The 14255-nt window shown below is 43.4% G+C and overlaps 1 protein-coding gene across 1 annotated transcript in view; it reads right to left on the reverse strand.

Moving 5' to 3' along the window:
• The window catches only part of LOC124619443 (NACHT domain- and WD repeat-containing protein 1), a 578477-nt gene that overhangs the window by 236079 nt on the left and 328143 nt on the right, over positions 1-14255 (reverse strand). Inside the window, exon 4 of the mRNA XM_047145830.1 lies at positions 8777-8875. Coding sequence (XP_047001786.1) covers positions 8777-8875 — 99 coding nt within the window. The remainder of the gene's footprint in view (positions 1-8776; positions 8876-14255) is intronic.

A 14255-nucleotide genomic window follows, 5' to 3' on the forward strand; every position in this document is an offset into this window, starting at 1 on the left:
CCCCTAGAACTTAGAAATACTTAAACCTAACTAATCTAAGGACATCACACAACACCCAGCCATCACGAGGCAGAGAGTAAATCTAATGGTAGTTGTTGAATGACGCAACCAACCACAAATACTTTTTATACTTTTTTTTATTTTAGTGCCATAACTGGCTTCAGGCTTCCATGCCCATCTTCAGATGGCTAATACTTCCTTTACACAGATGTTGTGATCAACAGCATGTCGTCTGCTCCACAATACACAAGATTTGAGTATTTAGCACCAGTCATCAGTTGCAAGCACTTTAGTGTATTGTCATTAATAAAACAACTGATAAATTGTCGCTAAATACTCAAATATTCTTGTGCAATATGGAGTAGGCGACACGCTATTGATCAAAAATCTGTGTAACGAAAAATATTAGACATCTGAAGATGGGCTTGGTAGCCCAAAACCGGTTATGACACTAAAATAAGACATTTAAAAACTATTTATGGCTGGTTACGTCATTCACCAACTAATTTAGTATAGGACACATGGGTCCGCAAATATCGGAAAAATTCCTAGAAGTGGATGTCAAATGTTGAACATATGACGTCACCAGATGACGTACCTCGTCGCACATGTGGTGGTTAGTGTGGTGTCACCGCCAGACACCACACTTGCTAGGTGGTAGCCTTTAAATCGGCCGCGGTCCGTTAGTATATGTCGGACCCGCGTGTCGCCACTGTCAGTGATTGCAGACCGAGCGCCGCCACACGGCAGGTCTAGAGAGACTTCCTAGCACTCGCCCCAGTTGTACAGACGACTTTGCTAGCGATGCTATACTGACAAACTACGCTCTCATTTGCCGAGACGATAGTTAGCATAGCCTTCAGCTACGTCATTTGCTACGACCTAGCAAGGCGCCATTACCAGTTTATATGGAGATTGTTATTAATGTACCGTCAAGAGCGATGTACACCAATTATGGATTAAAGTTAAATATTCCAGCAGCAACGTACCTTATTGGCTATATTAATTACATTGTCCTGTTCCAGACCTCACGCCAGTCTGCGTGAGCGTAAACGCGTGCATTTTGGCCTCCTCTAGTAACACTGTGTGGGCTCTTCTGCCAACACATCAGTTAGAGCCTATCAGTCTGTCTCACCTGTTCATGTCTACCCAAGACAGGTATTCATGTCGGTGTGGCTCTGAGCCTATGCGCGTGACTTTAGCGCATGGAGCTCAGGGTTCGAGTCTTGCGTCTGACAGGCAGTATTTTTTTTCATTGCGTCAGGAATTTATGTACCGGTATTTACACTGAGGTAAGACTTATTATTTTGTTTACCGGCCACGCTGTCTCCGTTGGATTTGCAAAATACAGCAAAAGAAAAACCTACCGTATTGTGTCACATTTACGCAACCAGTTTAGCTTCCTAATGCTTCGTCTCCAGTAAATGACCTACGTTTTCTTCAGTAGAGAATGTCTGTAACAAGAAAGTGAAACGATATAAGGAAGGAATACAAAATAAAAACAGATTTTCTTCGGTGACAGCGAGGACAATAATTTTGTAACTTCTTCCTTTACGATAGATCACATTTGCTGGAGGTATTCGAAATTTGTACCGTTTTCTCCAATGCAGGTATTACACCACTCAATCAGACCCTTCAGAATCAAGCCCAACCGCTGCACATGCGGCGAGGGACGTCCTATAGAACACCTTTGTTATGTTTTGGAACGCCAAATTCGTGCCAGGCCTCACTGACTGACATCGATACCTCTCCTCAGTGCAGAACGGGCTCTCATTCCCAAAGAAACCTTCCGGCACCTGATTGAACGTATGCCTACTAGAGTGGAAGCTGTCATCAAGGCGAAGGGTGGGCCAACACCATACTGAATTCCAGCATTACCGATGGAGGGCGTCAGGAACTTGTAAGTCATTTTCAGCCAGGTGTCCGGATAATTTTGATCGCATAGTGTATCTGAGGCGGGACGTAGATACCAGGCTGGTATTTATTTAGGTGCATGTTGGAAACAGCCTAAAAACGAGACTGGTCGGCTCTGCAACAGCAGTCGTTATTTCGCGAGGCGTTTTTATCCTGGACAGGTTCGCCGCCCAGAATCGCGGAAGCGGTACGTTACCGAGTTGGGCTATGCTGGTCTGTTATTGTTCCGAAATGTGGCATACATAACATAAAATGTCAGCATCGTGATAGTTTTATATAGGTGAGATAGGCTGCGACTTTGAAATAATATTTAGAGAACATATGAAAGTCCAAAATCAATTTTTGTGGAGAAAACGGAAACTTGTAGTATTCTACTTTGGATGTAGGCCTAAAACATTCCTCTGTCTGAGAACAGCAACTTATTAGGCATAGTCTCAATGGATGGATGTTGTTGCCTTGCTCCACCTTTTGAACTGACTTAATCAGCAAGTTGTAGTTGAGCTAGAGCTTACTATTAATGCTTCACACATAAAAATGGTTACCAGAAGCAAGATAAGCGATAAACACAGAAAAAGATCCTGGAACTGATAGCGGACTTACAGTGTCCATACCGAAGCACTTAATTATATTTATTGAAATTTTATTCCAAATTATTATTTTCATTACGAAATTATATCTCTGTAATCAAAATAGCGAGTCGTGACTACAAAGATATTATATCGGTGAGGCCAACCTCTTTCTCGGCGCTTGTTCTAAATTCATTACGCACTTATCAGTCGTCTGGATCTTTATGGGCTAGAAAGGGCGATATGCATTCAGGCTGCTACTCCTGAAATTAAGTTATTGCATCGGAAAATATCAGATACTGGATGACTGATCCAGTACGGTATTTGAATTTTCAATCATATTTAAATTTTAACGTCAGATTGCGATAATAAAACAAATGTAAGAGATTAATGCTGTTCTTATTTCATGGTTTAATTAATTCTGTTCCATGTTTTAGAGTTTGTGATGCCTACTTATTAAGCGACCATTGCTGCTGCCGAGAGGTGTTGTGTATTTTATGAAGCTAACTTGTACAAGGAGCTTTCAGTAAGTAAGTCAATCCTTTTCCTTGGCCAGTTTCAGTTAGAGAAAAGTATAATTTATCGTGGGACATCGTGGAGTAGTCCCGGATTAGCCTCGATAGTTTCATGAATTTCCGATAGATGGCGGGCGGCGTTACACGTAGCCTTCAAAACGGCGTCTTTTACTGCGGTACTATCTGAACAGAGAGCTATCATTGAGTTTCCTTTGGTGGAAAACCAGAGCATCGCAGACCTGAGAGTGAACTAGCACAAACTTGCCCGATCTTCGCGTGCCAGCCGGCCGCAGGCAGATGTAACTCCTGCAGAGTTGGGACTCGCGGACACTTTCATTCGACTTGATAGACAGATCACAATGAAATACCTCGGTACTCAACTGGACGTCACAATTTGATGGTAGTGCTGACACGCTCTATCACCAGTTGCGGTACACGAAGGTGTGTGCCCGCTAGGTTCCTCGATGCCTAACAGAAGACCATAAAGACCTATGAAGGACCATCTGTGTGGAATTGCTTGCGCGTTGCGAGGCTGATAGCGACAATTTTTTGTCGAACATCGTCACAGGCGATGAAACATGGCTTCATCACTTGGACTGGGAAACAAAACCGCAGTCTATAGAGTGGAGCCACACTGCCTCTCCTCAAAAAAAGAATCAAAACTGCACCCTCAACCAGTAAAGACATGTTGACGGTCCTCGCAGACTCCTTCACGGTGTAACGACCAACTCCGAAGCGTATTGTGCTACCCTCAGGAAATCCAAGAAACGACTTCAGCGTGTTCGTTGCCGCAAAACTGGAAACCAACTTCTTCTCCATGACCACGCAAGGCTTCACACATATCTGCACACCCTAGAGGAGCTCACAAAATTTCATTGGACTGTTCTTCCTCATCGATCCTACAGCCCGGATCTCACACCTTTCGACTTCCTTCTGTTTGGCACAATGAAGGACGTACTCTGCGGGAAGCAGCACGTGGATGATGAAAAAATGGGCCGGCCGGAGTGGCCAAGCGGTTCTAGGCGCTTCAGTCTGGAACCGCGCGACCTCTGCGGCCGCAGCTTCGAATCCTGCCTCGGGCATGGATGTGTGTGATGTCCTTAGGTTAGTTAGGTTTAAGTAGTTCTAACTTCTAGGGCACTGATGACCTCAGATATTAAGTCCCATAGTGCTTACAGCCATTTTTTTAATGAAAAAATGGTTGATGCAACGGGACATTGGCTCTGACGTCGACCAGTAGAGTGGTACCATGCAAGCATGCAACGGAGATTATATCGAAAAACAGGATTTTGTAGCCAAAAGAGTGGAGAATAATGTGGTGTTTTGTAATCCTTAGTAAACCAGGCTGCTTTCAGAGAAAAACGTGTTGCACTACTTATTGAACGCCCGTTGTATATTAATCCTCGCATTCAAGCAAACATAGATGGCAGACCTGCGGGTGTAGAGGAAGAGATGAACTCGAAAGGCAAATTAGAACGTAAAGGATATCGTTATGTAAACACTATAGACTATTGCCAAAATTTGGTTCGATGTTACCTTCAAGGCAACCATGTCACCCCTCATATAAGGAATATGACTCAAATACCTGACCGATAGCTTTTGTAGTCTGGTCCCTTCAGCCCCCTCCACCCTCCACCCCCCACCCCCACCCCCCACTCAAATATCTATTCATTTTTTGATGATCGTCCAGTTCTGTTGAAATGATCAGGACATTTTTTAAAACATAACAGACAAAGTCAGAGCCTTAGATTTCTAATCTGATAGTTACACTTTTTAATGTACGCAGTTGAAAAAAGCGGAGCTTGGTTTTCTAGCGTCGAAAAGGAAGCGTGAAAAATAGTAATTTCTTCTCCACCACCGAAGGCCATTTAAATATTATTAGAAACTAAAATTATTGTTGGTAGCCAAAGTATTCTTGTAGACTAGAATTCTACTTGAGACATAAAATTTTCCAATCTCATAATTCTTCTACAAAATAAAATATCGTAGGAATATTTTCAAAAATAAATATTTTCGGAATGTAATGATTGCAGCTGAAGTTTTCTGCAAAATAAACTCTCCTTGTGAACCTTGAACGACTAGAAATGTTCTTGGACATCAAAATATTTTAGAAATCTATGTTTTGTAACGAATCATTCCGACTAGGTAGGAAGAGAGGAAGATTAGAGTTTACTGACATTTCGACAACGAGGTACTTAGAGACGAAGCATAAGCACTGTTACAGGAGGGACATATCACGATATTTTGAGAACTTTCTTTTTCCACAGTTAGAGACTGATTCTAATGGCTTCATTTACCAACAGGATGGGACACCGCCGCACTGGCATCTGAAAGTGCGGGAATTTACTGATTTATGGATCGGCCGCACTGGACCAAATGATTCAGCCTTACGTTACTGGCCTTCAAGGTCACCGGACCTGGCTCTATGTGATTATTTCTTGTGGGGATTTATAAAAGACTGTTTATCTGTCTCCGTTACCAACAACAGTGAATGAACTGAGGCATGGCATAACAGCAGCTGTGGAAGCCGCAACTGAAGACATGCTCGCTGCAGTGTGGGAACAGTTTGAATATCGCATTGACATATGCCGCACATCTCAAGGGCATATTGAACACCTATGAAAAGATATGCAAAAAAAACTGAGTTTCCCCTTCATAAAAAACAAAAATTATCGTTTATGTTTATTAGTTTCAGAAATACAGATGTGCCAAATCGGATGATTCTTTTTGATACGCCCTGTACTATACTCAGTTAAGAAGTTGTAAAAGATTGCCTAAAATATGGCAACAAGCAGAGAGATGAAGTGGACAGTTTTAAATTCTTGGGACTACAGCTCGAAAATAAATTTAACTAGGAGGAGCATACCACAGAACTGCTGAAGCGCCTAAGCAAATCTCTATTTGCTATCTGAATGTGTCAGTCATACGTGAAACAAAAATAAAAAACCTAGCGCACTATGCTTATTTTCATACTATATTGTCATACGGGATTATTTTCTGGGACAACTCATCAAGCCAAGCTAAAGTCTTCTGAGCACAAAAACACGAAAAACGAATTATTTGTGGTGTGAACTCAAGAACGTCCTGCAGAGGGCTGTTTAAGGGGCTGCTGATACTAACTGCCGCTTCCCAGTATATTTATTTCTTAGTGAAATTTATCATTAAAATATATCTTTTTATCAAACCAACATATCATTCCACAGAATTAATGCTAGAAATAAGAATAACTTTCACAAAGATTTAAAGTCGCTTACTTTGGTTCAGAAAGGTGTCCACTATTCAGAAATACACATTTTCAATATCATGCCAGCAGCCGTAATAAGTTTAACTAAAAATAAAATTCAGTTTCAGGAGAGTCTAAAGGATTTACTGGTAGCCAACTCTTTCTACTCCACTGATGAATTAGTTAGCAGAGCCGACTGATGCGTGTGTGTTGTAATAATATCACATACTTTGAATATTGCGTACAATCTGACTTCTGTACAAATTTTTCTGCAGTAATGCAATCATTTAAATAAGGGCTGTAAAATATTTTTATTTTATTATTTTTATTTGATGGTGCATGGCTACAATACCCGAAGAATTATGATATGCACTTACGTATATTGACGATTTATAGTTTTACATCCTTTTAAATATAAAAATGCTTAAGATTTTTTTTTGACCGATCCCCTACATCGACAAGTGCAATTGTATTTGGGATCCGTTGAAGGTACATTAGCATATCTGTACTTATTTTGTAAATATTTATTTTATATTCTTGTTTTCTGGCATGTTCCCGTGTCGACTGTGATTGGTTGAACATTACTGTACCCCAGTGCTGGATAGGCCGCAAGGGGCCCAATGACAAGGCTTTCTTTGTGTGGCCTCCACATTCACCTATCCTGAAACCATGCGATTTTTTCCTTTGGGGCTTCATCAAAGATCGTGTGTACGTGCCTCTGCTACCAGCAGACCTCCCTGAATTAAGAAACTGGATTGAAGCAACTTTTGCTACATTCACTGAAGACACACTTATCAACGTTTGGGAAGAACTCGGCTATAGACTTGATGTGTGCCATGTGACAAATGGTTCTCACAGTGAACATTTATAAGGTTCTTGGTAAAACTGTTTGAGTTACTCTTTCATTTGACATATGATTTATAACTGTAAGTTTAATATAATAAATATTATAAAGCGTTAAAGTCCCGATATTCATTTATAACACAGCTTCATGGTTGTAGATATGAAACTTCAATTTTGGTTTCTTTTTTTCTTATATCTTGAAAGTTTTAGGCTCTACACTTATTGTCCAGGTGGAAATAGAAGGCGAAATGACAAGGCGTCCAGAAGTGATTATGTAATACACGTCATTTGGTAATTCTTACAGCTATCTTCGCTCAAAAGTAAATGAATGCTGATCGTAATGCTATAAACATTTATGCAACTGATATTGAGAACATTTGTCTGAAAAGCTAAGTTTTCTCCCAAATTATGCGTTGTATAATGATATGATTTTGCAGATACCTTCAGTGGCACATGTGAATAATGTCTACAAAATGAGTAGCAAATAGAGTTAGTAGTAAAGAAGTGAAATTAAAACGTCACCCCTGAGGCTGAAGTTGTACTACATGAACAGTGAAAATGTGGTAAGCGATAAAAATGTTTTCTATTCATTATTCTGTAGACGGTATCTCTGAGAGAAAGTTTTTTGAAGGTTTGAGATTCTGTATACGTAGGAAGTCGCTAAGTCGGCTCATTCTCAAATAATGGATAAATAGGGTCTGGGTAATTTGCATGCCATAAGTTACGCTGCCTCAGGTTTCTAAGTTTAATATTTGACTTGTTTTGTTAAACGTTTGGCACAATATTCTTCTTCTGCCATTTCAAGGCGCGAGCGGTGGCCCGTCCTGAAACCACAGGAATTTAACAAAACTTCTGTCCTCAATTCGTCATTGGTGGTCCTATATCCCGTTTTCCAGTTTAGCTGAAGTGTAAGTGTAATCTTGCCGCGGCAGGTGCTCGGTTGGAATCCTTTTTATGTGGTCATATTCTTTTTTTGGTAATATCTAATCTCTTCTGGCACTGTTATTTTTACGCCTAGCTGTGTCTTCATTCCGCAATCTGTTTCTTAGCGTTAGCCCAAGAAGTCACCTCACAAACATTATCTCAGATCAGAATTGAATTCTTCGTTCATTTCATTTTTTTTTTTAAGGATCCAGTTCTCACTAACATACTTGAGAGCAGTCTTAACTACTATGTTGTGTTGTCATAGCGCCATCTGTTTCCTCTTAGTTCTACCAAGACACCTCGTTAAACCATCATTTATAGCATTATAGTTTTGTATATTTTGAACTACATCTGAATTAGTTTTGTGTGTTTATATCTTTATCCCATGGTACTCAAACAAATTTATCTGTTCTATTATTTTATTGTTCATTACTATTTTTGCACTTCTTATGTGTTTCCATAACTTTTTTTTGCGGTTTATAGATACAACGATCTCATAAGTACATAAAACGTTATTCAATTTAAGTATTACACCTATCGATGAGTAGATTATTCCAGAATTTTAAATTTTTATATTAGGCCAATAATTATATAACATATTGCAAAACATATTTTTGTTACCCCTGAAAGCTGTTAGACAAATACCTGAAACTGTTTCTGGGTGACCATTTTAGCAACTCAGTGTCACGGATCATCTAGTATTTGGCAAGTTGTCAAATTTTTCTGGCGGGCCTTACTCTGCAGCTATAAACTACTAATTTATAGTGACTCATACGGAGGGAGGTACTCACCTGAGATGCTGGAGGTGGCGACGCCGCGTACCTTGGCCAGCCCATCCTTGCTGAGCTTCCTCTCCGTCGAGATGCCTGTGGTCCACTGGTCCCCGCCCGCTGTAACACACACAGCACCGTGACAGGTGAAGGCCAGCCAAACACTCAGACACTGTAAGCGCAACCTCGTGTCTGTTCGGCGTGCTACAAATTATCTACTAAAAATGTCCATGATTTAATTTGTGTATACTGGGCAGCGGAAAACATCCTGGTAAGATCAAGGAAGGGTAGGTAGGGCACGCAGAACCATGTAAAAGTTTCCAGACAGCCATAGGAAAGGACTGGAGGTGTATAGCGTCTTGAAAAGAAATAAGATGAACATCAACAAAAGGATTTGATTTGCTCGTACACAGTGGAGGGAAGCAACCTAATAACACCAGTGCAGGTTAGGGGATGTCTAACAGAGCAAAATTTTCCAGATATCCATAGTTAGAAGATGTGAAAAGTCTGGACACTATCCTGGAAAGGAGTTAGAACAGAACACCAAGAAAAGAAAAAAAAAGGTAATGGTATGTAGTCTAATTTAACCTGGCGGAGTTGGAGCGATTAGGAAACTAGACACTAAAAGTTATCGAAGAGTTATGCTATTTGGCCAGCAAAATACACTCCTGGAAATGGAAAAAAGAACACATTGACACCGGTGTGTCAGACCCACCATACTTGCTCCGGACACTGCGAGAGGGCTGTACAAGCAATGATCACACGCACAACACAGCGGACACACCAGGAACCGCGGTGTTGGCCGTCGAATGGCGCTAGCTGCGCAGCATTTGTGCACCGCCGCCGTCAGTGTCAGCCAGTTTGCCGTGGCATACGGAGCTCCATCGCAGTCTTTAACACTGGTAGCATGCCGCGACAGCGTGGACGTGAACCGTATGTCCAGCTGACGGACTTTGAGCGAGGGCGTATAGTGGGCATGCGGGAGGCCGGGTGGACGTACCGCCGAATTGCTCAACACGTGGGGCGTGAGGTCTCCACAGTACATCGATGTTGTCGCCAGTGGTCGGCGGAAGGTGCACGTGCTCGTCGACCTGGGACCGGACCGCAGCGACGCACGGATGCACGCCGTAGGATCCTACGCAGTGCCGTAGGGGACCGCACCGCCACTTCCCAGCAAATTAGGGACACTGTTGCTCCTGGGGTATCGGCGAGGACCATTCGCAACCGTCTCCATGAAGCTGGGCTACGGTCCCGCACACCGTTAGGCCGTCTTCCGCTCACGCCCCAACATCGTGCAGCCCGCCTCCAGTGGTGTCGCGACAGGCGTGAATGGAGGGACGAATGGAGACGTGTCGTCTTCAGCGATGAGAGTCGCTTCTGCCTTGGTGCCAATGATGGTCGTATGCGTGTTTGGCGCCGTGCAGGTGAGCGCCACAATCAGGACTGCATACGATCGAGGCACACAGGGCCAACACCCGGCATCATGGTGTGGGGAGCGATCTCCTACACTGGCCGTACACCACTGGTGATCGTCGAGGGGACACTGAATAGTGCACGGTACATCCAAACCGTCATCGAACCCATCGTTCTACCATTCCTAGACCGGTAAGGGAACTTGCTGCTCCAACAGGACAATGCACGTCCGCATGTATCCCGTGCCACCCAACGTGCTCTAGAAGGTGTAAGTCAACTACCCTGGCCAGCAAGATCTCCGGATCTGTCCCCCATTGAGCATGTTTGGGACTGGATGAAGCGTCGTCTCACGCGGTCTGCACGTCCAGCACGAACGCTGGTCCAACTGAGGCGCCAGGTGGAAATGGCATGGCAAGCCGTTCCACAGGACTACATCCAGCATCTCTACGATCGTCTCCATGGGAGAATAGCAGCCTGCATTGCTGCGAAAGGTGGATATACACTGTACTAGTGCCGACATTGTGCATGCTCTGTTGCCTGTGTCTATGTGCCTGTGGTTCTGTCAGTGTGATCATGTGATGTATCTGACCCCAGGAATGTGTCAATAAAGTTTCCCCTTCCTGGGACAATGAATTCACGGTGTTCTTATTTCAATTTCCAGGAGTGTAATTGTGAATGGCCCAACTAGAGAGGATATAAAATGTAGACTGGCCACAGAAAAAAATACGTTTCTAAAAAATAGAGGTTCTATAATGTCAAATTTCAATTTTTATCTACATCTACATCCATACTCCGCAAGCCACCTGACGGTGTGTGGCGGAGGGTACCTTGAGTACCTCTATGGGTTCTCCCTTCTATTCCAGTCTCGCATTGTTCGTGGAAAGAAGGATTGTCGGTATGCCTCTGTGTGGGCTCCAATCTCTCTGATTTTATCCTCATGGTCTCTTCGCGAGATATACGCAGGAGGGAGCACTATACTGCTCGACTCCTCGGTGAAGGTATGTTCTCGAAACTTCAACAAAAGCCCGTACCGAGCTACTGAGCGTCTCTCCTGCAGAGTCTTCCACTGGAGTTTATCTATCATCTCCGTAACGCTTTCGCGATTACTAAATGATCCTGTAACGAAGCGCGCTGCTCTTCGTCGGAAGAGCGCCAATAAATCAACCAACGACTGTATTTTCATCTCTGGTTTATTCCAGAGGCAGCCGGTTTCGGCGTTCCATTACGATATCATGAGGCCGTCTGTGGCAACAAAGTGGCTGAGCTTGTATTGCCAGAAAATATCATGCAAAGGCGAACCAGTACCCGCACCAGCCGTGTTACGTACACGTGAAGAAGGTAAGCGAACATGTTGAACAATATGTGTGGTCTGCAAAATGCTGGATAGGTCGCTAAGGGAAGAGTCATTGACTAAATGCAGAATGACTTTACTAGTTCAGTAGCAGAGCCTGTTTACTTTTATTGCCACTAAAACACGTAACTATTATACGATACGATATTGCACTGCATGTGTTATTCTGATTACGATGCAAAGTTCCCTTGGACAAAGGAACAGAGACTGCTGCGACTGCTGCCGTTGTGAAATACACTAAATGCATTCGCATTTGCGAATAATGACAATCATCAGCTGTAGAATGGAATGACGCCACTGAAAGTTTGTGCTGGACCATGACTCTAACCCGGATTTCCCGGTTAGTGCGAGCGGTCGCCTTACCATTTGGCTATCCGTGCACGAGTGACGGCCAAACCCAAATTTCCATACGTTTGTCGTCAACCTTGCGTCTGTTGCTTTGGGCATGCATGCATGTCCAAAGGAACTTTGCATCGTTATCAGAACACAGGCACTGGAATATCGTATTTCTGTGCCGATAGCGGGCAAGCGACTTTCAAGTACAACGTCTGAGCTGTACAGGAATATACATAACGGGTGTACGAGTACAGGTCGTTGACGCACGTTTCACGACATATGGAAGTTTGGGTCTGGCCTTGCGTAGTGCATCGGTAGCCAAATGGCAGAGTGTTAACTACCCTCTGTAATAATAATAATAAAAAAAACACCTGAGTGACTGGATCAACGAACAACCTGGACGGGTGTCATCGGACGTCCGCCCCAAACAAATGCGACGAACAAAATGAGATAAAAAAATGATAAGATGACCGCTCGCGATAAGCGGGGAATCCGGGTTAGAGTCCCGGTCCCGCACAAATTTTAACTTCTGAGGTCATCAGTCCCTAGGTCTTAGAACTACTTAGACCTAACTAACCTAAGGACGTAACACACAACCATGCCCGAGGCAGGATTCGAACCTGCGACCGTAGCGGTCGCACGGTCCCAGACTGTAGCGCCTAGAGCCGCTCCTGATGGTTGTCACTATCCGCAAATGCGAATACATTTACTTTGTAACTATTATGTCTATTGGTTACTTGAAATTCCAGGATGTCTGATGATGCCAAAAACCGTAACGCATAATATTACTAGGTCTGCAACTTTGCTTCCGCCGTTTTATCTCAAAGTTAGAGACTTTATTGTGAAAAACTTAAAAAAAAATTTACGTTTCAAAGTATTGGCCATAGTTGGCCACTGCTCTCTCCAAGCTTTAGCGCAGCATACGAATCCCACAGTGTATAAACTGGGCATCTTTCGAGGGGAGCCTTGAACCGATCCAATTTTGCACTTGTTCATATGACCGCAAGTGCTAGTCAGCTAGGTCGTGTGTCATGGATCGAGAATGGTGGCAGTCAGAGGGAGGAATATCTGGAGAATACAGCGGTTTGAGTAGAACTTCGCATTTCGACGTTTCCAAGTATGTTTTCACGGGAGTTACGACATGGGGTCGTGCACTGTCATGCTGCAAAATCATTTTTCCATGTCTATCGCTGTAGTGTGGCCTTTTGTTTAAAAATGGCTCTGAGCACTATGGGACTAAACATCTGAGGTCATCAGTCCCCTAGAACTTAGAACTACTTAAACCTAACTAACCTAAGGACAGCACACACATCCATACCCGAGGCAGGATTCGAACCTGCGACCGTAGCGGTCACGCGGTTACAAACAGTTGGCCTTTTGTCTTTCAGTGCTCGGCTCAAACACATCAACTGCTTTCGATAACTATCTCCTGTGATTGCTCCCGTCGGTTGCAGTAGCATGAAAAGTTTTCTCTCTTTCACAACCATGCCAGTCTTCAACGTCAAAATCACCAGTCTCGAGGCATGGAAACCATTTTCTGCGAAGTTCTGTCACTAACAGGTGTCTCATCATAGATCTTACCCAGCTTTTTATGAGACTCAGCCGCAGATTTCTTCATATCAAACCAGAAAATTAAAACCTCCCGCAGATGACAAGAATTGGGCTCATAAGTTGACGTATTTAGCCGAGAATAACTTTATGATGCAATCGAAAATCGACTGATATTTTGATGGCGTTATGTTCTCAAATGCCTAAGCTTACTGTGTGTCACTTATGACCAACGACTTGCACCACTATTTTTCACTACTGCCGTCTATTGGAAAACAGCGGAAGCGAAATTGTAGATCTAATACACTAGTGGACATTGAAATTGCTACACCACGAAGATGACGTGCTACAAATGCGAAATTTAACCGACAGGAAGAAGATGCTGTGATATGCAAATGATTAGCTTTTCAGGGCATTCACACTAGGTTGGCGCCGGTGGTGACACCTACAACGTGCTGACATGAGGAAAGTTTCCAACCGATTTCTCATACACAAACAGCAGTAGACCGGCGTTGCCTAGTGAAACGTTGTTGTGATGCCTCGTGTAAGGAGGAGAAATGCGTACCATAACGTTTCCGACTTTGATAAAGGTCGGATTGCAGCCTATCGCGATTGCGGTTTATCGTATCGTGACATTGCTGCTCGCGTTGGTCGAGACCCAATGACTGTTAGCAGAATATGGAATCGGTGGGTTCAGGAGGGTAATACGGTACGCCGTGCTGGATCCCAACGGCCTCGTATTACTAGCAGTCGAGATGACAGGCATCTTATCCGCACAGCTGTAACGGATCGTGCAACCACGTCTCGATCCTTGAGTCAACAGATCGGTACGTTTTCAAGACAACAACCATC

Source organism: Schistocerca americana, chromosome 6 (assembly GCF_021461395.2).
Source record: "Schistocerca americana isolate TAMUIC-IGC-003095 chromosome 6, iqSchAmer2.1, whole genome shotgun sequence".
NCBI lineage: Eukaryota > Metazoa > Arthropoda > Insecta > Orthoptera > Acrididae > Schistocerca > Schistocerca americana.